We start from the raw sequence: 25,738 nt of genomic DNA on the forward strand, positions 1-25,738 counted from the left end.
AATATTTTTTTTTTCAATTTTCAAAACCATAATATAGAGCTCCTACAACTTCTGGATTTAACTCTTTTTATTTAACCTTGGTTTTATTATTATTATTATTATTATTATTATTATTATTATTATTATTATTATTATTGTTGTTGTTGTTGTTGTTATTATTATTTCCTGAACACATATGGGCATATAATAAAATTGATTCTCAATATTAAAAATCTTAAAAATATTAACAGTTAGTATTTTAAATCGGATAATATGCAAATTCAACTCAGACTGCGGAGTTGTTAGTTGTTGCCATGGAGATTCCTTGCGCTTGACAACCAGGCAGTTTTGCGCATGCGCCCTACGGAGCAGTGGAGCATTGTGGGATTGCACGGGTATTGACACGGCAACGAGACGAGACGAGACGCTTTGGTGTGATTAGAAATCCGTTATTTAGTTTCTTCAGCTGTTCGGAACAGGGCCATTAGGCTTGAACAGGAAGCGATGAACGGATCAGTGGCTAAAAAGACGCAGGAAACTCTGGGGAAAGTGATAAAGAAACCTCCTCTGACTGAGAAACTGCTCAGCAAGCCACCTTTTCGCTATCTGCACGACATAGTGAGCGAGGTGAGTTCCTCCCTGCCTCTCCCACTGTTTACACTCCAGCTGCTTAACCTACACATTCATTACAGCATTAGCTCTTACTGCTATCACGGAGGGCTGTAGTGTTAGCTAGCGTCTTTAAACTAAACACGGTTTAGCTCTGTAAAAAGCGCTGTGTTGTGCTTAGCTAGTTATGCAGGTAGTAAACATTGTCTCGAGCTCTCCTGTGGCTAACAGGCGATAGGGATTAGTGTGTGCTAAGCTCATCTTCATCTAACACACACACAAACACACACATCCACACAGCAGCTAACATGCTAACGAGTGTAGAAGTTAGAAATAGCTAGCTACTGGGTAACACCATGAAAAGTCTCTTTCACCTTTTTATTTTTCATTGTACTCGTTATTATCTGCTTTAAATGAGACTTTACTGACATTCATGGACCTTGAAGTGCTAGTTGGCTAATCAGCTAGCGTCTTTTTTGTTGCTAGGCACCTCTCTGGGCACGGTTATGCAAACACAGGTTTCTTCCACCCGTATTCGGTGAAACCCCGCCTTTTTTGCGTTACGAGTGGGTAGTAGGTGCTAATTTGGTGCTATATGATTGGCATGTCTTATTGCCCAATTGACGCACAGCTTGAGAGTTCGAGTAATCGCTACAAACCAATCACAACGCAACAAGCCGCATCTGTCGGAATACAGGTAGGGAAAAAATGACTCCAACTCCCACTGAGTGAAAGTGAGCTCCCAGCTGCAGCCCTGGAGGCCTGGAGTTCAGCAACACCTGGGGATTTACTCTGCTAATTACAAAAGCTGGTAATTATTTTTGGAGATGAATCGGAGGTCTCTGAGCAGGAAAATGACCAAACCATGTGTTTTATCCTGGTCAGGTCCACGGTGGATCCAGACTCTGTCCCAGGAACACCGGGAGTGAGGCAAGAACACACCCTGATGGGGTGCTGGTCTATCACAGAGCATCATGATCACACAAACACACACATACACCCACACACTCATTCACATACTCATTCACACATTCATTCACACCTCCAGGTAATTTATTGTAGCCAGTCCACCTACTGGAAGTGGGCGGAAACCAGAGAACTTCCAGGAAATCCACACGAACACAGAGAGGACATGAGAAACATCACACAGACTGTAACCGGAGATCAGGATCAAACCGGGGACACTGAGCTGTGAGGAGGCAATGTTACTTGCTGCATCACTAATAGTAGTTTATAATAATATTACTATCAAGTACAGTGGAAAAAGCTAGAAAGCTCTGTTTGGTCACATGCATCCACAGGAAGCAGAATGCTGAGCAGAGGCTTGAAGCTGCTTGTGTCATGTGGAAAATGATGTCACAACCCGACACCATCCCGAAACTCTCCCTGTTTTCACTGGGACTGTTATTTACTGTGAAATAGATAGATACGGTTCTGGATTTGGTCCAGGATTAATAAGAATTCTGTACTGCCTGTGAAAAAAATAATAATAAACAGCAACAACAGCAACAACAGACTCTCACTGACTGAGTATCTGTGCATTTGGTGCCTGTGGTCTAAATCTATAATTCCTTTTCTCCTCTGTCAGGTGATTCGCACCACAGGCTTCATGAAGGGCCTTTACGGAGAAGCAGAGATGAAGTCGGACAATGTCAAGGTGAGTTTCTAAAGTCAGACCTGCCAACTTGTACATAATTTGCATACGAGCTCTGCATTTTAACATCGGAGTACGCTATGAGTTATCACTCACAAATACGCCAAAACAGCAGTCTTTTTCTCCCCCTTAATAAAAACGACAGATCGACATATGAATCTGGAATGATTGACAGTTGCTCTCAGGTGTGTCGAACTCTAATAACTGACACCCTGGAAGCCCCACCCCCTCACCCCAACTCACATTAACAGTGTTTTGGCTGATTCTCTCGTGCTTGACTTGCTTAAATGATGAGCAATATTAGACAATATGATGCAGCAATATTAGACAAAATATTTGATAAATGATATTGAAGATATAACATCCAGTGCCTTACAGTTTAGAATATAATTTCACATTATTGTGTCCTGCTGAAGGAACTATATAGCACTTTCCTGAGTTTCTTTGTATTATATTTATATTTATTGCTTTGAGTTTCTTTATGCTTCTTATTTCATAACTTTATCTTCTTTCTTTTACTTTCTTATCTTACCTTACAGTGTTTCCCTTATTAATATTTCTTGTATTTCACTGTTATTACTAAGCACCAGTACACCAAGACAGATTCGTTGTACATGTAAACCCACGGTACTTGGCAGTAAAAGTGATTCTGATTCAGTGAATCAGACAGGGGGTGTGAAAATCCAGGCAAAGAGCTGAATGCCACTAGAAACCGACTCCTAGCTCTCTGTTGCTCTCGGAAGGAAACTGGAAAAACCTGGAGAGCTAAAGAGAGATAAAGAAGTGGCAATGTGGGATAAACTCGTTCACACCTGATCTCTTTTGAAAATGCTGTGACATGTGAAAGGAACCAAATCCTTTGATGCTCCAGCATGCATAATGGATGCTCTCTCTCCCCAGCACACGCGCATGACTGAAGGGCTTCAGCCTGAGAGAGCAGAGCGGGGGCTTTGGTGATGCTCGGCAGATTTTATTTGACGACTTCTCTTTAGATACTCTTTTATGATTAAATATCCAATCAAATATTATCGAACTATGAACTCTATGCCCTGTAATAGGTAATAATGGCTCATGATTAATAGTGTCTGCTGTCTGTGATGCGTGTCTAAGCTCATTACGAGCTGGCTGAATTATAATCCACACCTAATGGGAACAGGGATAATTGCACTGTATCATAATATACGGCCCATTTACAGTACCCTCCAGAGAACCGAGTTCAGACCATACATAATTATATGTATTAATGTGGATAGACAACTGCAAGATTGATACATACATTACAAATCTATTCATTTTAATAATATAAATATGTCATTGTAAGAAAGAGATAGATTATCTCAGTAAAGTGTGTTCTGTTTTCTTTTTGCCATGTAGGATAAAGACTCAAAGATAGCATTCCTCCAGAAGGCCATAGACGTTGTGATGCTGGTGAGCGGGGAACCCGTGGCTGCTAAGCCTGCACGGATAGTGGCCGGCCACGAACCCGAGAAAACCAACGAGCTGCTCCAGACCATCGCCAAGTGCTGCCTCAACAAGGTCAGGATGAAATGGCATCTGATTGCAAGGACCACTCAGTTGCAATAAAACCCATTTCAGCATCTCTACAGGCTTTTAGTAATCAGTTGAAAGGAATGACGCATATATCTAAGACCTGTTTACATTTCTGTGAACTGTATCTGGTGACCTTAGATTTTATGAAGGCAGTGAAAGCTGGATCAAGACCAAATCTCTCATCAAGAGAGTGTAATGATGCCTGCTTTAGTATTTTGAAAGGGTTGAATGGTAGTGTATGCTATCTGGTCAAATGTTTGTGGACATCTGAACATCACACCCATATGTGGGCCTTCTTTAAACTGTCGCCACAAAGTTTGAGGCACGCAGTTGTATAGAATGTCTTTGTATGCTGTAGCTTTAAGATTTCCCTTCACTGAAACTAAAGGGCCCAAACCTGTTCCAGCATGACAATGCTCCTGTGCACAAAGCGAGCTCCATGAAGACATGGTTTGCCAAGGTTCAAGTGCAAGAACTGTGCAGAGCCCTGACCTCAACCCCACTGAACACCTTTATGAATTGTAGGGTGACCGCACCCCGGGCGTCCTCGTTCAACACCAGTGCCCGACCTCGCTAATGCTCTTGTGGCTGAATGAGCGCAAATCCCCATAGTCACACTCCAGAATCTAGTGGAAAGCCTTCCCAGAAGAGTGGAGGTTATTATAACAGCACAAGGGGGACTAAATCTGGAATGGGATGTTCAGCGGGCACATCTGGCTGTGATTGTCAGGTGTTCTCAAACATCTGTTTGGCCATATAGTCTATGCCTCAGAGGTGCCAATATTTACAGCTTATCTGTAGCATTTATGCTTTCATTGTCCACTTTTCTGCTTTTTAAGCTAAAACAGCAGCCATATTATTAACTATATTAAGAAGCCTCCATCTTGTGAGCCAACAGAAAACACACAGGAGGGACTGTGGGCTCTCTGATGGAAAAAATGGAGGAGCTGCTTAGTGTTCAGTAGCTAATTATTAACTTACACCAGACATTTGCCTTGCTGCTTTCTTACTGTTGCTTGGTGTACATCTGATCAATTAAACAATTTCCCTCAGGGATCAATAAAGCTATCTGTCTGTCTATCTATCTATCTATCTATCTATCTATCTATCTATCTATCTATCTATCTATCTGTCTATTGATATATCAGTATGTCTGTCTATTTATCAGTCTGCCCTTCTTTTGATTTCTCTATCTACCTACCTACATACCTACCTACCTATTGATTTATCTGTCTGTCTATCTATCAATTTGTCTATCTATATCTATCAATCTGTATATCTATCTATCTGTATGTCTGTCTGGAAAAAAAGCCATCCCATCCACTGATATACACTATGGTGTTTATGGTAACATTCTGATTTTTCTCTCTGCCTGCCAGGATTATCTTGTTAGCAATATTAGCACCTCTGATGTCACATTGTGAGATGCAAGCAATAGACATATGGATATATGCTTTGACCACAAATATGAATTACATTTTTTTTCTTTTTTAATTTATAATAACTTATTTCAGATTCTACATTCTAATTACTACAAATCATTATCTTTGCTGTTACATTGTCTGTGATGCAGCTGTCCAGTGATGAGGCTGTAAGGCATGTCCTGGCTGGAGACAAAGTGGACCTAAAGGGGAAAGCCAGCACCTCCAGGTCCCAGGGCAAGGAGAACAGAGAAGTAAGCCACTGATGTTTGCAGACATGGAAGCACAGAGATCACTAATATCTTCAGGCTTGTGTAACCTCTAAGATATAAGATAATGAGACATTTGCTTGTCTTATGTAACTGGCATAATGAAGCTACTGCTGTGCTCGTGGTGCCTTGTAAGTGGCAATTTGCTAGTTGTAATAACATCATTTCCCACCTCAGCGCTTTCGATGTGTGAAGTGAGTAAAAAAAACGTGGAGCTATCATGAACGTCTTTTGTTTGCTCTGTCAAAGTGCATAAAGCTTATCAAAACTACTTTAACTGGTCTGCTGTTGTGAACTTCAAATGTTCATAACTCTAATGATTACCTTCTCAAAACAGTGATTAGTATGGTCAGTGTTATAGATTTAACCAATTACTGTGTCTGTATATAAACTGATCTGAAGCCAATACTGTTATAAACTAATTTAAAAGTAGAGAAGGGGCAGTTTACACCGTTTACAGTGCACACAGTCGTGTTGATTTGATGTCATTCTGTAAACAGGGAAGAGATTGGTAGTTGAGAAAATTACCCCAAATTGACAAGTTGAAATTTCAGGTTGAGAGGGTGTTTTTGGTGGCTTTTACTGGTTGTAGGTGGGAAGTTTTACTTCACCTTGATTACTGTTCCTCTATATGATACTTACTGTTTATAACATCTTCCTCTTTAGTATTTAGTCAACACACACCTATATCTACGGTAGCAACATATGTTATATATGAACATATTTCATCTATACACTGATGTAGAGTGAGGTTTGCTGATGGCTTTGGTTTTGGTGTTGTGCAGGAGAAGATTAAAGAGAGCAGTGTGAACACTGAGCAGAAAGACCCAGACCAGCCCAAGGACCAGGAGAGCAGGAGGAGGAGCGAGAAGGAGCGACACAGAGATGGCGAGAGGACTGAGAAAGCCCGGGAGAGAGACAGGACAAAGGACAGAGATCGGGATAAAGACAAAAGTCGTGATAGGGATAAAGAAAAAGTCAGAGATCGGGACAGAGATAAAGAGAAAGACCAAGATAGAGACAACGAGAAGGACCGAGATAGAGAAAGGGACCAAGAGAAAGAGAAGCCCCGGGACAGAGACAGGGATAGGACCAAGGACAGAGAACGAGAGAAGAACAGGGAGCGAGATTCACACAAAGACAGAGAACGAGTGCGGGACAAAGACAGAGATCATGAGCGGGACAAGAGAAGAGACCGAGACAAAGAGCGGGAACGAGAGAGAGCGCGAGAGCTTCAGAAGGAGACTGAAGAAAAGAAAAAGGACAAAGCAGAGAAAAAGGTCAGTCTTTGTACCTCTTTATGCACAACATTTATGTTGCCAGTCTGCCAGTCCAAAGCTTTTCAACACCCAGCATTAACATTTTGGTTAAACTGCAAGACATGGGGTTAAGTTAAATACTATAGAATTAGAAAATCTACATAAGAAATTGATATAAGTGAAGTGAGAAATGGAGAACCGCAGAAAAAAATGTATTTGATCAGATAAACTGTAACAGAGGATCTGCTACAGAAGCCAAGCTGGTTCAAGAGTCACTGAACTATGGCCAGTTATTCATTCGTATATCGGCTCTGCTGCGCTATTTTTCTGCTACAGATTTCGATGCAGCAGTGCTTTAGTCCATTAGTCTGTCCAGCTCTCTCACTTCCTCATCTGTACACTCTGCTCAAACAGATCAGCTTCCAAAACTTCAACTTTCATGCTAATACTGCCGCCAACACCATTGTGCTCGTCATCTTGTAGATCACTAACTAGCTGAGCCGAATCTCTTCCAAGCTGAGTAACTCGGTGCATCTGCATGGTATAGCTGCACTGCATTCTGGGACTTTGAGTGCAGTGTTTGCTGTCGCCACTACGTCTGTTAGATTTCTCATTAATGTGAAATTATCTCATTAATGTGTGTGTGCTGTTATCCCTTATGTTTTTTTCTTCTATTAAACAGCTTTGTAACTACGCTAGCAACGTTCCCCTGTGACATCAGTGAGGCAGAGAACTGCTAACTTTTCAGAGGAATAATAAAAATACAACCAACACCAACCAACTAATTAGCACCAGAATCACTAAACACATCACCAAGGTTTCAGTACAGACATACTGAATGTATTTCTTTTAAAAAGCACTCATTTAGAGTCTTATTAGCATCTGAGAGTAGGACAGTGAGTAAGTGCTTAAATACAGAGATTTAGCTATATGGTGGATATCTTAAGTGCCAGTAGTGACTAAACTGCAGTTTATAAATAAAAAAATAAAAATAAAAAATAAAAAAATATAAAAAAAAATCCGTGTGTTCAAAAACGTAATATATAGACGAGTTTGTTAGGCAAGGCCATTGATATTAATCATACGGATATGTCTAAGAGGTTAGGATTAGACATTTCTGAATTCCATCATGCTGTGTTTTCACAGACCCGAGCTGCAGAGGAAGTGAACAAGCAAAAACCTCACCCGGAGGAGCTGAACAGGAATCACAAAGCTGAGTCAGGGGAGGTGAATCTTTTCCCTCTTTCTTTTTATTTGCGCTCCAGAGTGTACTGATACACCAGTGTTGCCATACAGAGTTCCTCTGTGGAGGACAATGTGTTCTTCTTTTGCATGTTGTTGGACGTAGGGGTGGATATGACAAAAATATTATATCACAAAACATTTCTATGATAAATGATATACGTACATCATGATCTATAGGTGAGCTAACAAACTGCCAGACTACAAAATGGTAGTGTTGCGTTATTTGCATTGTATATGCTTTAATGCATATACAATTTAATTAAACCTGAAAAAGGAGGGAATTTTTTTTTTTTTAAAAAAACGTTAAAAGACTTAAAAGTTTGTAATTAAAAAAATATATATAAAAATATATCACGATACTTAGAATATCTCAGAAAAGTATATTGTGACATTATTTTTTCATGGTATCAGTATTATATTGTCATATTGCCTAGTCCTACTTTAAAAGTCAGCTTTATATTTCTAGATACAGTTTAAAATAAAAGGGTGTTTTATATAGAATTTTATAGAAATATTATTAATATTTGTTTATTAACCATTGTGCATTTTTGTCCAATTGTTAAACTATTGAGCCGCTGTTCTACAACATGTTTTATTAGTTCTCTTCTTTAAGAAGAATATATCAGTAGTTATAGCTGGAGCACGTCATAGAGAAGTTCTTTCAGGGTCAGTGTTTCATGTCATGGAGCTGCAGTGACTCACTGTAATGTCTGACATTTCTATAATCTCATTTTTGTCTCTTTATTCCTCAAGACTGAAAGGGATGACCTAGACGAGGTACACTGGCATTTGCTTTGTCTTATTTAAGTTGCAGCTTGCCTTTGTGTTTTTCATAATTGTCCTGTATTTCTGTAATAGTGGAAGTGGGAATAGATGGCAGTGTTGGGGAAAGCTTTGTAGGTTCTGCATGCTGATGTGAAAGCAGATTCTCTTCTCAGTAGAACATAAAGCAGGAAGGCAAGGCTCCTGAGTGGCACAACAGAAAACGTTCAGCCAGGGGAGCAAAGTGGCTGTGCTGTATATATTATACTCTTTCTCCCCTGTCAATCACAGCTACACTAGCCAGTCATGGGCATCTGTGAGCTCATGTATGCGGAAGAGGGTAGATAGCGCTTTCCTCTGAGTGTGTTACGCTGCCCTGTGATGCAGCAGATTGAAGACATGCAGTTGATTGGCTTCACATGTCCAGGAGGAAGCACATGAAGTCTTCACCCTCCCTGGTTGGTAGTTGTCGTATGATAGGGGAGAACTGGTTGGTGGGAGGGAATTGACAAGTAAGAAAAAAAAGAAGAAGAAAGGAAGGACAAAATCAGTGTGCTTCATGTATAGTGGTCTTTTTATAGGCTGTTTATGGAGTAGTCTGTTAATGAATGGAGTTAATTAGCAGTTAAGCATATTTGTGTGTGTGTCCTGCTTTTCCTCCCAGGTGCCTGAGGCTAACGACGATGAGGTATTTCACCAGTCCTCTGCGGCAATAGCCCTTGTGTAGAGTAGTGACCCGTTTCTGAGTTTCATAGCACCCTGATGCTGGGATTTCTGTTGGGTAGCAGATTGCTTTACGTGACTGCAGTTTTTTTTTTTTTCCAGACCGCCAAAGAGAGCTTTATGTCTTCCTGACATCAGTCATCAGTGCAGCAGGAGGTTTAAGTTTACAGTTATTTGTCAGGAACCATGAACATTAAAGCATTAATCTCAAATGATTAACTAGTAATGAAACTACTACATGCATAAAATGTACACAGTCGTGATTACAGCCTGAATTCTGACCCCAAGCAAGCCAAACCCCTACATCTGTACCTCCCCAAAGCCACCATCAATACAGAGCACACACCCCCCTACACACACAGCAATAATCACCATACACACCATACATCTACAGAATAAGTAAAATCAGGTGGTATACACTCAACACATGCATCAGTGGTTTTACAAGCTGCATTGTTTAACATATTTACATATTGCCAGGTCAGCACAACGATGCAGAAATTACATACTGAGGTTTTAAAAAATCTCAGTCTTTTAAAAAAAAAAAAAAAAAAAAAAAAAGTTTAAGTTCTATCAATAAGCTCAGGGGAGAGCTTTTTACAGAGCTCCACTACCCTTTTCATTTTTTCCCACTCACCTGTATTATGACAAATCCCACGTCCTCGGCAGGGATTGGCCTATAGTTACACCCAAGATGCCAGATTGTAGAAAATGGAGACACACATTGACCAAAAAGGGTGTCAGAATCTGATCTTTTATTCCACTATCTAGTTGGTCGTCTGTTGGTCAGGAACAGCCAATCAGATCGCAGACAGTGAGATTTGTCTAAATATAGGTTTGTTCACAGGTTGCTTATAAGTATAGACAGTTTAGCTAAAGATGTGTTATTCTATGCAGGTGTGCCTTCTTGGTTGAGGTATTATTGTAATAATTTCTGAAAGGGTATGGAGGTGGTACTGGAGTTCATACTGGCTGTATTTATCTCGAGTGTTATGCCATTAACGTTGTTCTACACTTAACTACTTAGTTAGCTTGCTTGTTTTAAGTGGGAAGATATGGACAACCAGTCAGATTCTACCGTCCTGTAAATAAGAGTTTCCTGAGCTGTGCTGTGCAATCGATGGCGGTCTGGTCACGCTAAGTCTGCCTAGTTTCCATTCTTTGTTTATTGTATTGTAGTTGTTAGAAGCAGTGATGGATGTGAGAATTGTATTAAAAGGATGTTTTGTATTTAAGCTACAATCGTCTTAAACTCTCTTGTTTTCACATAGCCATCAGAGGCTTCTCCACACCAGGTAATTACTGCAGCTTCCTCTCCCTTGAAACAGATTGGTTTGGAGACTAATTATTCCTCAAAGGATATTTTTCAACACTGTACTGATACTGTCTTCTTAGAGTGTTTTTACATTTGGACTGAATACTTACATTCCCTCTTCAGGATTGATTCTCTGCTCAATTTGGTAAGGGTGTCATTATATTTTCACACAGATAAGTTCCTTACAAACCGGGACAGAGCTTATACTTCACTTTTGCTGTCCACAGAATTTTTGCAGATTGGGACAATAATTTGCAATTCCTTCGTTTTTTCTTATTCATGTTTAACTAATTAAAGAGTTATTATTTATTGCATTAGTGTTTCTTTGTTTTAGCTCAACACTGGTCAGTAGTTTCGGGGAAGCTGCATACAAAATACATGTTTTTGGGTTGTGATCATTTGGATAAATCTTTACTCCATATTTGTGGAAGCTAACCTGTTTCCATGGCAACATTGCTTCAACCAATCATGTTTTTGTCACCATGGAAGTGGATAGCTTTAACATGTTCAGGTTTAATGGGTTTGTTCTTGGTCCTCTTTTGTTTAGTGTCTTGCTGTAGGATCTCTAGGCACCACCCTACATCAACATGGCCTTCAGTTCTATTTTTACACAGATAACACAAATAAATTATAGGACCTAACCTTATCCGTTCTCCCACCTCTCTCATAATCTGATCTGAAAACAGTTTCTGTACAAATTGTCAGAAATAACAGCTTTACAGGTCCGAGAGATCACAAATAAGTGGCATTTGGGAGTCTTACCCTACGTTCACATTCCTGTTAATTACAACAGTTCAGAGCAAACAGTGGTGTGTGTTCAGTGCTCTGAAACCAGCTCATATTCCCACTATCCTCTGAGGAGTCCCAGGTTGCACTAACTCCCCATCTCATCCCACATGCAGCTCTGAGTACTTCTTGTCATTTAAAAGCACTACATAATATTACGTGTAATTAATGTAATGTGAAAGGTGTGAGTATGGGTTCATAGATCATGCGAAATGACCAAGCTCTTGGCTAAGGGATTCAGTGACTGACCCTTCATGTCTCTGTGTTTAGCCGGACAGTCCTGCCAGAATACCCAGGCCCTCTTCTGCCAAGGGACAGAGACGCCGGCCTAAATCAGGAGCGCCAGGTAACCCGCTAATCTAACACACGTTCACACGTATCAGATAACCATTAGAGCTGTCCAAATTGTATTCTGATTTTATTTACTTAAAAAAATGTATACTTGAATAATAACCAGCACAAAGAGAATGAAGACATTCACTTGATTTGTTTTTATACCACAGTGCTGTTAAATTCTCGAATCTGGTTATTCAGAAGGTGTTGATTAATAAGAAAAAAAAAGAAATTTGGAGCTTGCTACACAGCAACCGTGATTCTGATCTTTCCCAAAAGCTCAAGAACTACATTCCCTTAATTTCACGCTTTAAAAGCATAAATACTGTACTTTTTAAATAGTACTTAAACATTTAGTTAAGTACTATTTAAAGATTTATTGCAACAGCTCTAGTAGCCACTTATTTGAGATGGAAATAACCAGCGTGTTCAACACATCAAAAGCCAGTCATTAAGTTGATAGTTGCTTATTTGTGGTTTAGTAATGTTGCAATCCTAATTCTTTTTTTGTCTTTCTCGTTCTCACTTTCTTTCGCAGACGAATCAGATAGTGATGGAGGTGAGTAGCTGCTGAGTGTGTTATGTACCCGCACGCCTTGCCATTCTCCATGAGAAATGTCTGGCTCCGTGGGGAGTTCAGGCTTTGAGACTTTTTAAAACGTCTATATTTAACAGTTTTCATTTATTTCAGCAGGCGACAACGCTACAGTGGATAAACCGGTTCATCTTGAAAATGGAGATGCATCAGATGCTTTGGCACAGCATACATCCCACAGGTCAGCTATTCTCATCATGTAGTACTTAATAGCAGTTATTTTAAGTAGTGCTTATCTTTTTTTTTTTTTTTTGCCCTCCTCATGACCTCATGTGATTCAGCATGTTACGTACAGTTTCATCGCAGTAATAACAAAAGAGCCAAACTAGTTAATGAGCTGTTTTCTGTCCAAGATAGTATTGCATTTAGCATTACTAAGTTACTGATAGCTTTATCAGTTGCCTGATGCTGTGAAACATTGATGCAAATCTTATATTTTCACTCCGCAGTTTAGCAGTATAAAGCACCACACCCACTTTGTTTTCGGTTCACTTTGTAAAAGTGATAGAACTAGCTGTATTGTGGATTTAGCATCATGCAGAGGCGTAATCATAGCAGTGTTCTTTTTGAAGCAGCAGCAGCAGGAGGATAGCGCGGCCCAGTAGTGCGAGACCAGCCCCGCCCCGAGTGAGGAGGCAGGAGAGCTACACCGACGCAGGCCCAGTGGAGAGGCGAGTATTTAGCAGAACAGATGTGCTCCAATAATGAATGAAAGTCTCTAAAACTTACAGACAAAGCTCTGAAGATGTGGTGTAAGGAATAAATATGACATTATGCTATAGGAAAATAATCAAATAATCCTGATAGGTTGGGGTGGTGTTCTGCTGGCAGAACTTAGTTAGCTTAGAGTGGCAGAGTTTCTGCTACCACTCTGAAGTTGATTATTTTCCTTTAACAAAATATCTCAAAAGGGTTTTTATTCCTTTTATACCACAGCCATTTTTCTCAACAGTAACATTTCTGTATTTATTAAAGAACAACACATCATACATTTTATCTGTTTATAGTTAGGTTTAAGGTTGCAGATCGTCCATAAAGCAACTTGGTTCCTTCCATTATAACAGCTACATACAGTCATCCCCTCACAAGCCCACCCCCCCCCCCTTTTTTTTTTCCAAATTGTCAATATTGCAAAAAAAAAAAAAAGGTTTACCAAGAAACCATAAAACCACCCATCCTAATTACTTTCCTGTCTTAAAAAAATGACTGGTACAAAGTGCTGACACTGGAGATTTCTTCCATAAATGCTGAATAAATGTCTCCTTACAGAAAATGTCACCATATCAACAAGTAAACACTTTTTTTTGTTTGTTTAAGTCCATTTTATATGGAGCCACACAAGCCCATATTAGAATGAGTGCATTAATATAAACCTGTGATTTGTCTTGCAGTGAGCACTACTGTCAGAGCTGCGGTTATAGAAAATTAATCAGCACATTAAAATTGAGAATACAGCAGTGCTGTGGTATTAAAAAATGAATACTGAATATTAAAAACTGATAGAAGGATTGTTCATGTTTCTGTTCGATGGACCACAAATTCAATCTAAACAAAAAGACTAGTTATTCCTGATGATGTTTTCCTCCATTCATCTTCGGGAGCCATCTATAACTGGTGGTTATTAAACTTGCACTGCCTTTCAAGGATTATTTCGCTACTTGTGCATTACTAGCTTTTTGCATTTTAGATAAACTGGCTTTTATCCTAAATCAGGAGCAGCGAAATGAGGTATTTTCCCATGTGAAAATTATTTTGCCCCTCCGCAGATTGGCCAGTGCCAAACCTCCCTCTGCAGTCATCATGGATGGCAAAAAGCACTCCGAGGATGAGGATGATGAAGATGGGCAGTTTGTGGTGGAGGAGGCAGGTCCACTTCCCCTTGACATGCCTGAGCTGGAGATGGTGAGTATTTTGAGATGTGTTATGAATGTAGATTCAGCGTTTCAAATCAAAACTATATATACTGAATAAATAAACATGTATTGAGTATTGATGTTTATATTTCTCATTCTGTCCTACAGGGGCCATCAATTGAATTACAAGGTGATGAGAAACATGGTGAGTGGTAAGACCCATGTGTAAGCCGTGGGCTGTTTGTTCATCTCTTGGTCTGTATAAATATGTAATATGTTGTTCGTCTGTGTTTCATATTACTGATTTCTCTCTCATCAAAGGTGGGCTTGTGAAGAAAATCCTGGAAACTAAGAAGGATTATGAATCATCACCCTCAGCTCTAAAGTCAAAAGACCAGGTAGAACATTTTTAATACTGACCCTTTGTCTCCACTAGAGGGCAGTGTTGTCTCACGCTCCCAGTACAGCAAAGCCTTATTTTTCGCAATGGCATTCCACAATTGTGAGTAAGTGCATTTCAAAAGTTATGCATCCAGTGAATGAGGGTTTATTTCAGTAAATACAGTACCTTAGGGATGGGCTTTTAAGCTAAAAACCTTATCCAGAAAGTCACTAATTTACCAAAGAAAGCAAATTTGTAAATGGACTGGAATAGGGCAATTTGTGGTTTCAGACCCACTGGTGTTTTTTACCGTAACTGTAGCGACTAGCGTAAAACCTCACGGCTCCACAGATCACATTTTTCACATATTTCACCCCTTTGTGTGTTCCAGTGTGACAACTAACATGAAGTGCGGGTCATTTATTTAGATACAATGCATATAAATCTCCGAATCTCGACTTTGAAATCTGGTAGGCACAGTTAGATGAGTTATTTGTGAAATTGGTTTAGTTTTAGGACAGGTTTATTTTTATATTATTGCTCTACTTTAAATTATTACATAAGGCCTCTGTGTTGTCAAGGGCTTTCAGTGGGAAAGAATAAATGAGAATAAATATTCATATAGGATACATAAGTTATATAGTAGTACATAACGTTTTGACCAGATAGTATAATTAGGTAGTGTGATTTTCAGTGACTTTGCTATTTAGGGCAACATTAGTTCTTTTTGATGCCTCCAAAGGGGGGAAAAGCCACCAGTTTAATCTGTCTCTCCCATGTAACTCATCATTGTTATATCTCATTAAGATTAATTTAAGACTTTATAGCTTTATAGCTGTTATAACATAAGTGATACCAGGAAGTAACTTGTTTTGAGAACGTTCCACAACATTAAATGTAACTATATACTGATAAAAAGTATGACGTTGTCATTTAACAAATAAAAAAAAAAAAGTCAAAAAGGCAAATTGCTATGGTGTAAGAGTAATAACACACATTGGGACATGCAGTTTTTGGAAAATAATCAACTTTGGTTCCCTTCACTTCATCACACCATTCTGTTGTTGATTATTTTCCTATAACAGCACATCCTGTCATGTTTTATTCCTTACTTTTGTAAATAGCAGTTATTGTCACCAGTGTTTTCTTGATTTATTGCTGACCCGAGTTATAATACCGAAAAAGCATTTCTTATTTTCAAAGATCAATAAAAATCCGTTCCACAGAAAACAACTCTGTCGAGGCCATGTCCTCCAGTCCTGTGCCAACACGCAAGCAGACAATAAATGTAGTTTCTTTTTCTCCATTACCATGTAGTAACAATAAACTGGACTTTCCATATTTTATAGTGAATATATTTTTCAGAAGCAGTGGCGTATGATTTCCATTCAGACGTGGTGCATGGTGGAGCTCTCTCCAGTCCTCAAGCTCTGCTGCACTAGCTTTCCCTGAGCCAGATCCCACAGTCAATATTTAGACACTGATTCAGTTGGGAGGTGCTTTTATCTGTACCGTGTTCACAGTTTTGGGTGGTCCACCTTGCTGGAGTGCGCACTGGGCTCACATCTGTCTGAGTGTGACTGTTGGTCTGATGGATGCGTTGTTTAGTAGTGCAGCTCATGCTGAAAGCCCCAGCCTCAGCTTGACCTTTGCCATGTGTGCCGACACGCAGAAATGCATGCCTTGTGTCTGTGCTGTGTGCTTCATAAACCGGGCCGGTACTGTGTGTGTGTTTCACTGTCCAGCGCTTTCTGCCTGGCTGCTCCGCTCTTCGGCACTGCCATGTAAACACACAGCCACAATCCATTCCTGCTGGCACCCAGAGACAACTCGCATTATACCAACATCCAGTGCTGAATGCCACGCACCCCTTTTTCTTCTCTCTAGGTTCTTCATTTCCAAATAAGTCCGGATTTCCTTTCATTCCTAAATCATCAAATTAGATTTCCCGGGCTGGGTTCTGGACTGGAATCCGAGCAGCGCACAAAGCATTCGCCTAATTCACTTAATGCTGCTTCATCAGTTCTCTGACTGCACCAATTAACGTTGGCCATGGGCTGACTGTTTGCTTTCAGGGTACAGCGCGCTCCTAAACACGGCTGCAGGTTAACTAGCACACCGCACCTCCCTCGCCTAGTCAGCTGCATGGAAAACAAGCTACAATGACTTCCTTCCTGACTTGAAAGGGGTGAGGGTTCAGCCTAATAAAGCCGCAGCTCCCCTGTAATCTTGGTGGAACGTCGAGGGTTAAAAATGTAAATACTGCCTCATATCCTCCAGACATGTATAGACTTACAACACTTATAACTCATTCTTCAAGTATAGCGTCTCTGTTTCAGAAAATTCAAGGATGTCTAATACAAATGCTTTTCTATGATCAAATATCCATATAAATCAATCATTCTTAAAAGAGTGTAGGTTTCTGGCATTTGTCACAGTAGCTTATATTATTTCTAAACCCTGCTCTGTTCTCTGTAAAAGTGTGTTTCCAGACAGAAATGAATGACAGGCTAGCGGCTCGGATTTTTGCCTATTAATTGTGACGGACAATACGCAGAAATCTGGTCATTCCTACATACATATTTCATCCACCTATAAATCAGAGGCTTCTTTTATTACTTTATCATCATTAATACTTCAATATTTTATCATCTATTTTACATTAATATATACTTCATGTCATTAGGGTTGAATATAATTTTACTGTGGTCGTCTAACAGACTGAAAGTGAATAACTGGTTAATAACTGATATTAGTTAAGCTACACTGTCTCTCATCACATCCAGTTTGACTGAAGAATGTGCTGTGTATTTTACAACTGACCTCATCAGTGACCCCCTGAGCGCATGTATATTATTGTAAAATACTTGACGTGGGGCGTCCTTTTATTTAGACAGAATCGGCCCCTCGCAGCAGCTGCGTTTTTATAAGCATTTTTTCCTCCTCCTTTTCCTCTTTTTTTACGCCATCAAATTAGCTCTGATGAAGGTTGGCGATGTATAAATAAACCCAATGGCACACAAATGGATGGCTGTTGAGTGAGCGCCGCACAGGAGAAAAGGCCAGCATGGTCTCTGCAGGACAGGCGGGAAAATCTTCATCTCTTCAGGCCTTAATCTTCATAAACACCTGCCTTTTTGTGACAATGTGTACAATAGTGCACTGCTGTCCTCAGTGCACTGTCCTCAGAGAGAAATCAATAACTTGTAGAGAATTTGTAAATCACTGAAAATGAATTCTGAATTGGAATCAACCTATAGTCCATAAATGAGGAATAAAACACTAGGGCATGTGCTGCTTTAGGAAAACAATCAACAACAGAGTGGTCTGATGCTGATGTGAAGCAGAGTTACTGTTGTCATCCTGAAGTTTCATAATTTTCTAATAACAGCATATTTTATTCCTCTTATACTGAGGCAATTTGCCAATGATGAATTTTTTTATTTATTAAAGAATGTCACATCATATATTTTATTCCTTTTTAGCTACGTTTTATGTTGCAGAACATCCGCAAAACAAGTTACTTCCTGTTATCGTGGTATATCACGTTATAACAGCTATAAAAAGTCATTCCCTCACCTTTCTCTCTTTTTTAACTTGAAGTTAATAAGACAAAAAAAAAATGCAGCTTGCCATGTTACCAAGAAACCTTAAAGCACAAACTCCTCTGTCCTGAAGCCTTTCTCGTAACGGAAAACTTACCTCTTACCTCTGACTGCTACAAACCACTGACACTGGAGACTTCTTCCTAATATGCTAAATAAACATCACCGTATTAACAATTACACATCCCTTTACATGGAGCATCCATCACGTCCCTGGGTAAGTTGTTACTATAGAAATGATAATGTATTAGAGTGAGTACATTAGTATAAACCTTACAGCCTGCACTATTGTCAGAGCTGCTGTTATAGAAGATTTATCACAATTAAACAGTGCTGTTGTATAACATGCATTAGCTGGTAATGACTCTGTCTCGTTGTCCCCCGGCTATGAGAATTGTCTTGCATGACTGGCTCCTACTCCAGGGACGTTTGAACAGTAGCTAGCTGTGTGCGTGATTCTCCTGGAGCTCGGTGAGGTCGGGGCAGTGATGTCAGCGGTGACCCCCATGGGGACAAGCTGACCCTGCTGCATCCTGTGCTCAGGACTCTGTCCTCTTCTCACCCCATTACCATGCTGCTATTTTTATTATGTAGCTGGACAGGGCGCGTGCTTCCCTTATGGAGGAAACTCCTGAGGAGAGCTCTATTAATCTTTCTTGTCAGGAGCCCACCATGAAGCCTCACACCGGCAAGAGAAATGTAAGCAACAGGAGCAGAACGAAGTTCTGGTGGCTCTGTGTGTGTGAGACACTACTTAAGATGGTTAATAGGGGTTCTATAGATATGTTTCCATTTAATTGAATGTCTGAAAAATCATAAGCAAATGTCTGCAGTCATAAGCCTCTATTAACTACTAGGGATGTAAAAATTCTCCAAATGCAATAATTTCCTATTGCTTGCAAAACTATGTGTGTTGGACAGACTTTTGAAAGCATTTGTGACTGAATCTGCAATCTCATAAAGTTTGACATGATCTTTTTGCTTATTATTTTTATAGTATTATTGAGAAGTGTTATCAAATGCATTGTCAGTCCTAGCAAAGAAGGCATAAGTTTTCACTCCTCAAAACTAACATATCTTCGAAAAATACTGAATCACAATGAGTCCCATTGTGTTACATTGCAGTGTATTGCGTCAAAACAGCTGCTTTAAAGGCAGCATACACTCACCAGCCACAGCTGAGGCTTGGAAACAGACCAGGCGATGTTTTTCCAATCTTCAGCTCTCCAGGTTCGGTGAGCCTGTGCCCACTGTAGTTTCAGTTCTTGGCTGACAGGAGTGGAACCTGATGTGGTATTGTGCTGTTGTAGCCCATCTGCCTCAAGGTTCAATGTTTTGTGCATTCTGAGATGCTTTTCTGCTCACCTCATTTGTGAAGAGTGGTTATTTGAGTTACCATAGCCTTCCTGTCAGCCTGAACTAGTCTGGTCATTCTTCTCCAACCTCTCTCTCAAACTGCCCACAGAACTGCCACTCACTGGATGTTTTTTGCATTTGAACACTGTTCAAATGACTGGTGAGTGTATTATGGAATGGAAAACTGACTAATGTTAGTAAGGCCCATGCAGTATAGTGTTTGAAAGAAAGGTGTATTTCTTTCTGTGTGAAAGAAAGGTGTATTTACAAGATTTTATACATCTATCCAATCAATAAGCTGGGACAAACTGTGCATGACTTTCTAATCTGTTGACCCTCGCTTGTCCAGACTCAAGCATTGCTACGTGAATGCTAGATGATGTCATGGTTTTGGATTCAGTGTGCTACTTTATCCATCCTCATTTATTATCCCTGTGAGGTTTCATGCAAAGAGAGCCATATTTCTTGTCAGAGTTCTCTTTGAAGAGCTCTGTTCCCATCTCCTGATTTCATTCCTCATCAGCACTCTGTCGTGTGTTTTGCGTGCGTTTTCACATTAAGCAAATGAGGTTTGCGACTGAAGGCTTAAATTCACATAGCAGAGTAATGAGAGTCTGGTTGCAGCCCCGGTTCCCTGCCCTGCTGTGAGGTTAGGAGGGAAGGCTGAGGGCATCCAGCACCCGCTGTGTCACCTGCAGCAGTCTCACTGCGCTGCTACTGTCTGTCTGCTTCCGTCACTGTCTGAGCTAATGGGAAAACCTGCCCTCATCCTCCTCGCTCAAAACAAATATTTTTCTTGGGCCAAGCAAAGAAGGGGGAGATAGGGAGCGCGCAGGGATTGTAGACCCCGACAGGGCCTCTATAAACGATTGATTTATGTCCACTGAGACAGAAAGTGCTGCTTTTTTTTTTTTTTTTTTTTTTTTTTTTTTTCCTTTCTTTCTTCAACTGCGATTTCGTGCAAGAGGGTTGAGGTGCAGGAGTATGACAAACAGACCAAATCGTGCTTGGCCTCCGTGCTCCACCGACAGTGGGCTGAACGCAATGGCCAGTGTTTGTCTAGCGGGGGTGTTTAGGGGTGAGCACAGCCACCCACCTTGCTGATGGCCAGCAGACATTTCACTCCTGACACGCAGACTGAAGGGGGAAATTGGAGATAGGAGAAAAAACAAGGCATTCTTTTTAGACATTTTATGAACTTCTTATAGGAAAGTAATATAATCAGTTTTTAAGCATCTGCCCACAATTAAAATATGTTTTAAGGCTACCACCTTAAACCTGTATTTGTGATTAGAGACCAGTTATGAATGAAAATAACTTTGATTATAATGTTGGTATTGTTTTTTTTTTTTTTTTTTTCTTCACTTTTTTCCACTCATGCTGTAGGATGTGGATTTGACACTTGTGTTTCCTGCTGAGGAAGATGTGTTAGTTAAGCTGCGCTGTCACGTAGCCTGCGTTTAATTAGCGTCATCATGACAAAAGTAGTTGTCAGTTTGAACAGAATGACAGAAATTAGCCCTTGAGCTAAAACTTAAAAGAGGTACAAGTGAAGTAGTTGTTACTGAATACTGTTCTAAAATAACTTCACTGCCATACTCTGTTACTAAAATAAACTAGGCCTAAGCCATGTCTTACAGACCATTGTGGAGGTGTGTGTGTGTGTGTGTGTGTGTGTGTGGGCAGGCAGTGAGAATGAGGCTTGTTTGGCCTAGTGCCACACACAGCCTGCGCCTCCAGCTGAGTAAACATATATGGCTGGTGTGTATGTGTGTGTGCCAGGAGGGGTAACTGGGCTGAGCAGGACCCCTAAACCACACAGCGTACAGAGCAGGCCCTCACTAACCACTCATATTATAGATCCCATGGCCGTTTATGTTTGATCTCGATATACATTGCTACGTTTGTATAATTCCTGCCTTGAAATCCTAAACAATTGTAGCCTTGAAATCCTAAACTGCTAAATACAGACTTCTAACTCATTCTCTCTCTCTCTTTTTTTAATACATTTCTGGTGGGTATCAAGTTCTTCTAACCTCGTTTGTGTAATTGACTTGAAGTGCTCCCTCCTGTGAGATGTGAGTCTGAAAATGTGTGAGGTTCTTCCCTGCCGCAAGTCTGTCGCTGCAAGCCGACATCTAGCCACCTTTTATAGCCCATAGCACTTTCTTTCGAAATTCTGATTAGGTTTACTGGCAAGATGACACCGTGAAGGATAAAGCACTGCCAAAACATTTTAAAGATTCCAGAGCATTAATACTGAAATGCATGTAAATGAGTTAAAGATGAAAAGATTTTATAATAGACAGTAGTAGCAGTTTTATCATTTTAATTAAGAATAATAACAAAATCCATTTAAAATGGGATTATCAAAATAATATAGTCTAGTCATTTAGGGCCACAGATACTACACGACTCACAGTCATGGAAAGCTTGCTTTCAGCTAGAAACACTGGATATGTAATGAATAAAACACTTGGGAGCGTTCTTTTATAGGAAATTTTATAGGAAAATAATCAGTGACAGGGTGGTGTGGTGCGGCCAGACAAGAAGCAGTGCTAGTTGATTATTTTCTTAGAATAGCACACCCCAAAGTGTTTTATTCCTCTTATAACACAACAATTTTCCAATAATGAAACATTTTTATTAATTAAACAATGATATGTCATTTAGAGTTGCATTTATGGTACAGAACTTCCATGAAACAAGATACTTCCTATTATTACTTATGTTATAGTAGCTATAAACAATCGTTCCCTCATCAACCTCTCTTTTTCTCTTTCTATTTACGTAATAAGACGTCAAAATGCACCTTGTTACAAGAAAACTGCTCCTCTGTCCTGAAGACTTACTGACTGTTAGAAAGCATTGACACTGAACAATCCTTCCATAAATGCTAAAGAAACATCTCCTTAGAGAAAATGTCACCATATCAACAATAATTATTTTTCTCTGCTAATTAGCTGCACCTTTTTAAGAATCTGTGCATTATTAGTCTTAAAGTCTATGGAGTGTCCACCATACGAAGTCCCTTCATGTGTTAATAAACCTGGGATCTGAATTACAGATGGCACTGCTGCCAAAACTGCTATTACAGAAAATTTTACTGTGGTGTAATGTGAGAAAATCACACCTAAGACTTATTTACGCTTCAATAAGCTATTTTTTGAAATCTCTATATTTTGATGTTATATTCACAGCTCCTTTTCTTACTGTTTATCTGTAAAGTCAGCTCTGAGTCCACTTAGGAACCATAAAGATGTTTCAGGACTGCAATTGCTATGAACAGTTTTGCACTCAAGTCTCCATCATCATCAAGTTGATAACTTCATGTTAAAAGTATAGTGAATTCAGAAATAACTCTGATGCTCATATTCATAAGTTGCTCATAAGCTCATAAGTTCCTGGTTACACAATTGCACTTTTATTACTATATAGTATACAGTTATAAAAGGAAAATTATTTATAATCGCACTATCTGGTGTCACCCAGATGAGGATGGGTTCACTTTTGATTCGCGTTCTTCTCAAGGTTTCTTCCTCATGTCATCTCAGGGAGGTTTTCCTTTCCACCCTCACCTCTGGCTTGCTCATCAGGGATAAATGTATAAATTTAAAATGTATATCCGGACTTTATATATTTCTGTGAAGCTCCTTTGTGATAATGTCCATTGTTAAAAGTGCTATACAAATGAAATTGAATAGAATTGAGTCTTATTACTGCTGTTAATAAGTACTGCTTATTTTAATATGAAGCACTGCTGCATGAGCCTTTTCTTCTTTGACTCATATGTTCATACACTTATAAATTTCAGGATGGTGTTGTGAGAGTTACTGTGACCTCGACATATTTTCCCACTTTCACTCAGTCTGTGATGTATGAATCTGCCATCCAAAGTAGCAGTATGCCTCTTTCCATGCATTTTTTTTTTTTTTTTTTTTTTGCCGCAGTCAGAAACTCTTTTTTTTTTTTTTTTTTTTTTTTTTAAGATAAGCTATTTCTTCTGAATATGAGGTATTTCTCACTCTAAGCCCCCGGTGCTGGCGTGTTGCAGGATCGGACACCGGTGTTGGAGGCGGCTCGTAAGAAGGAGCGAGAGTTTGTGGTCAGAGAGATCGAGCGCCTGCGAACGTCCGTCCAGAGTGTGTGTCGCAGCGCTCTGCCGTTAGGCAAGATCATGGACTACATCCAGGAGGACATGGACTCCATGCAGAACGAGCTGCAGAGCTGGAGACGTGAGAACAGAGAACACGCAGAGGCCCTGCTACAGGAACAGAGGTAGTGTCTCTCTTCCTTTACTTCTGTCTCTCTCACACACACACACACACACACACACACACACGAGCTGGGAATTCAGTATTGGTGAATGAAATATTAAAAAACAACATTAAACATAACTATAAATGGAATAAAAAAAAGTAATCATGAGAAAACTGCTGCGGTATAAAAAGAATAAAACACTCTTATAACGTGTTGTTATAAGAAAATATTCAACTACTTAGTGGTGAACAGCAAAACCAACCTTTCACTGATTATTTTCCTATAACAACACTCCCCCAAGTGTTTTATTCCTTACACATCTAGTGTTTATAGATACTAGAGCAGACTGTATTTTTAATGTATTTTTCTTAAATAAAATGATAAATTTATATATAATCCAGTACTGTCTATCATAAAGTTTTATTAGTATCCCATTCATTATGTTTCATTCCTTGTAAATCACCTGGGCTATACTGTGGGTGTAACATATAAGCCTTGTGTTGTGTGTCCGTGTCAGAATCACCGACAGCGCTGTGAAGCCTCTGAAGGCTGAACTGTCTGAACTGGAGCAGCTCATCATGGAACAGCAGGACAAGATCTGTGCCATCAAGTCCAACATCCTCCAGAACGAGGAAAAGATTCGCAAGATGGTGTCCAGCATCAACGTCTCGCAAACGTGAACGAAGCAATAAAATAAAGCGTCCTGCACACTGTACACACAGGAGAGCGGTTTTACCTGCTCTCTCATGGTGGGTCTGGGTGTGTGTTTAGCACTTTGCAAGGGTGTTGGATGAAAACTGGAGGAAAGTGGTACAAATCGGGTCACCCTGTTCATCTCCACGACGGTTAAAGGTGCCTTCTGTCAATACCTGAATCTGTTCTGGGAAAAACAAAACAAACAAAAAAAGAAAAAACACTCCTGCACTGTGTTAATCCCTTCACATAGATTTGCACACATGGTTTGATTGAAAAATAGATGTTTGGTCACAGTGATATTGATGTGGTATAATGTCCAATTTTCCTCAGATTTGTCTGTACAAAAAAAAAAAAAAAAAAGAATTCATTTACATTAACTGCTTGTTTTTTGGAGATACATAAGTGTCTTTTTCAGACTTATGTTTATTTATAGTATGAGAGAGACCTTCCTGGCAATATCTAAAACTTATTATTGCTTTTCAGGTGTACTGTATCACGCTATCTTTCCAAAGCTTGTCTAAAGCAATAGCAGCGTAATTTCTGGACAGATCTTACCCCTTGTTTTAAGTCCAAACCAGACCATTCCCAGCTTCCTGTTTTCATTTCCATTTTAATATTTGTTATCCCCCTACTCTGTCTGGAAAACCAGCACATAATGTTAGCAGTTGAAAGTTATGCATGCCAAAAGCACTAGTCAAGCACCACTGCACTTTGATCAGAAAGACTGTGACTGAATACGTCTGTGTGAGCAGAAACCTGTCGAGCTACAGTACGAAGACCTTTTAAAAATAATCTCTCGTTCTGTTTTAAGGGTTAAGATGCCTGTATTTTTACCTCTACCTTACATATTCTGGCTGTAGGTTGATAAGAAAAGGACATATTGGGTTCATGGCACGATTTAAGAGCAAAATTGATCCAGTCATACGCAAACATTTTCGAAAATGACTCTTTTGTGCGGAGGTCCAAACTTAAAAAAAAAACAAAAAAAACGTGGGAGCAGAAACATTTCTAAATTACTTTCAACCTAGGTCCTGAATCATTGCATAATAACAATAAATATATATCAGTATTATTAGCTATATCAT

The 25,738-nt window shown here is 39.7% G+C and overlaps 1 protein-coding gene across 7 annotated transcripts; it reads left to right on the forward strand.

Moving 5' to 3' along the window:
- The first annotated feature begins 336 nt into the window (after nt 1–336).
- traf3ip1 (TNF receptor-associated factor 3 interacting protein 1) lies at nt 337–25,682 on the forward strand. 7 transcript variants are annotated; one of them, XM_053234352.1, is made up of 18 exons: nt 337–606; nt 2,177–2,245; nt 3,617–3,778; nt 5,367–5,468; nt 6,269–6,763; nt 7,889–7,969; nt 8,741–8,764; nt 9,414–9,437; nt 10,744–10,767; nt 11,844–11,919; nt 12,445–12,465; nt 12,598–12,682; nt 13,074–13,172; nt 14,268–14,403; nt 14,523–14,559; nt 14,676–14,752; nt 23,752–23,975; nt 24,475–25,682. In XM_053234352.1, exons 1-18 carry the CDS (start codon nt 484–486, stop codon nt 24,635–24,637), a joined length of 2,022 nt encoding a protein of 673 aa, XP_053090327.1. In that variant the 5' UTR covers nt 337–483; the 3' UTR covers nt 24,638–25,682. The 7 variants fall into 7 exon arrangements, with proteins under 7 accessions (XP_053090327.1, XP_053090329.1, XP_053090328.1 ...); XM_053234354.1 differs by having other exon boundaries at nt 13,077–13,172; XM_053234353.1 differs by having other exon boundaries at nt 12,601–12,682.
- The last annotated feature ends 56 nt before the right edge of the window (nt 25,683–25,738 follow it).

This window comes from Pangasianodon hypophthalmus, chromosome 5, assembly GCF_027358585.1.
Source record: "Pangasianodon hypophthalmus isolate fPanHyp1 chromosome 5, fPanHyp1.pri, whole genome shotgun sequence".
In the NCBI taxonomy this organism is placed as follows: domain Eukaryota; kingdom Metazoa; phylum Chordata; class Actinopteri; order Siluriformes; family Pangasiidae; genus Pangasianodon; species Pangasianodon hypophthalmus.

Excerpts from the sequence above, each read along its gene's own strand:
- traf3ip1 (XM_053234352.1), top strand. The coding sequence starts at position 484 with ATGAACGGATCAGTGGCTAAAAAGACGCAGGAAACTCTGGGGAAAGTG. Across the intron at positions 14,404-14,522 it reads ACATGCCTGAGCTGGAGATG|GGGCCATCAATTGAATTACA; the intron begins GTGAGTATTTTG and ends TCTGTCCTACAG. Across the intron at positions 14,753-23,751 it reads CTCTAAAGTCAAAAGACCAG|GATCGGACACCGGTGTTGGA; the intron begins GTAGAACATTTT and ends GGCGTGTTGCAG.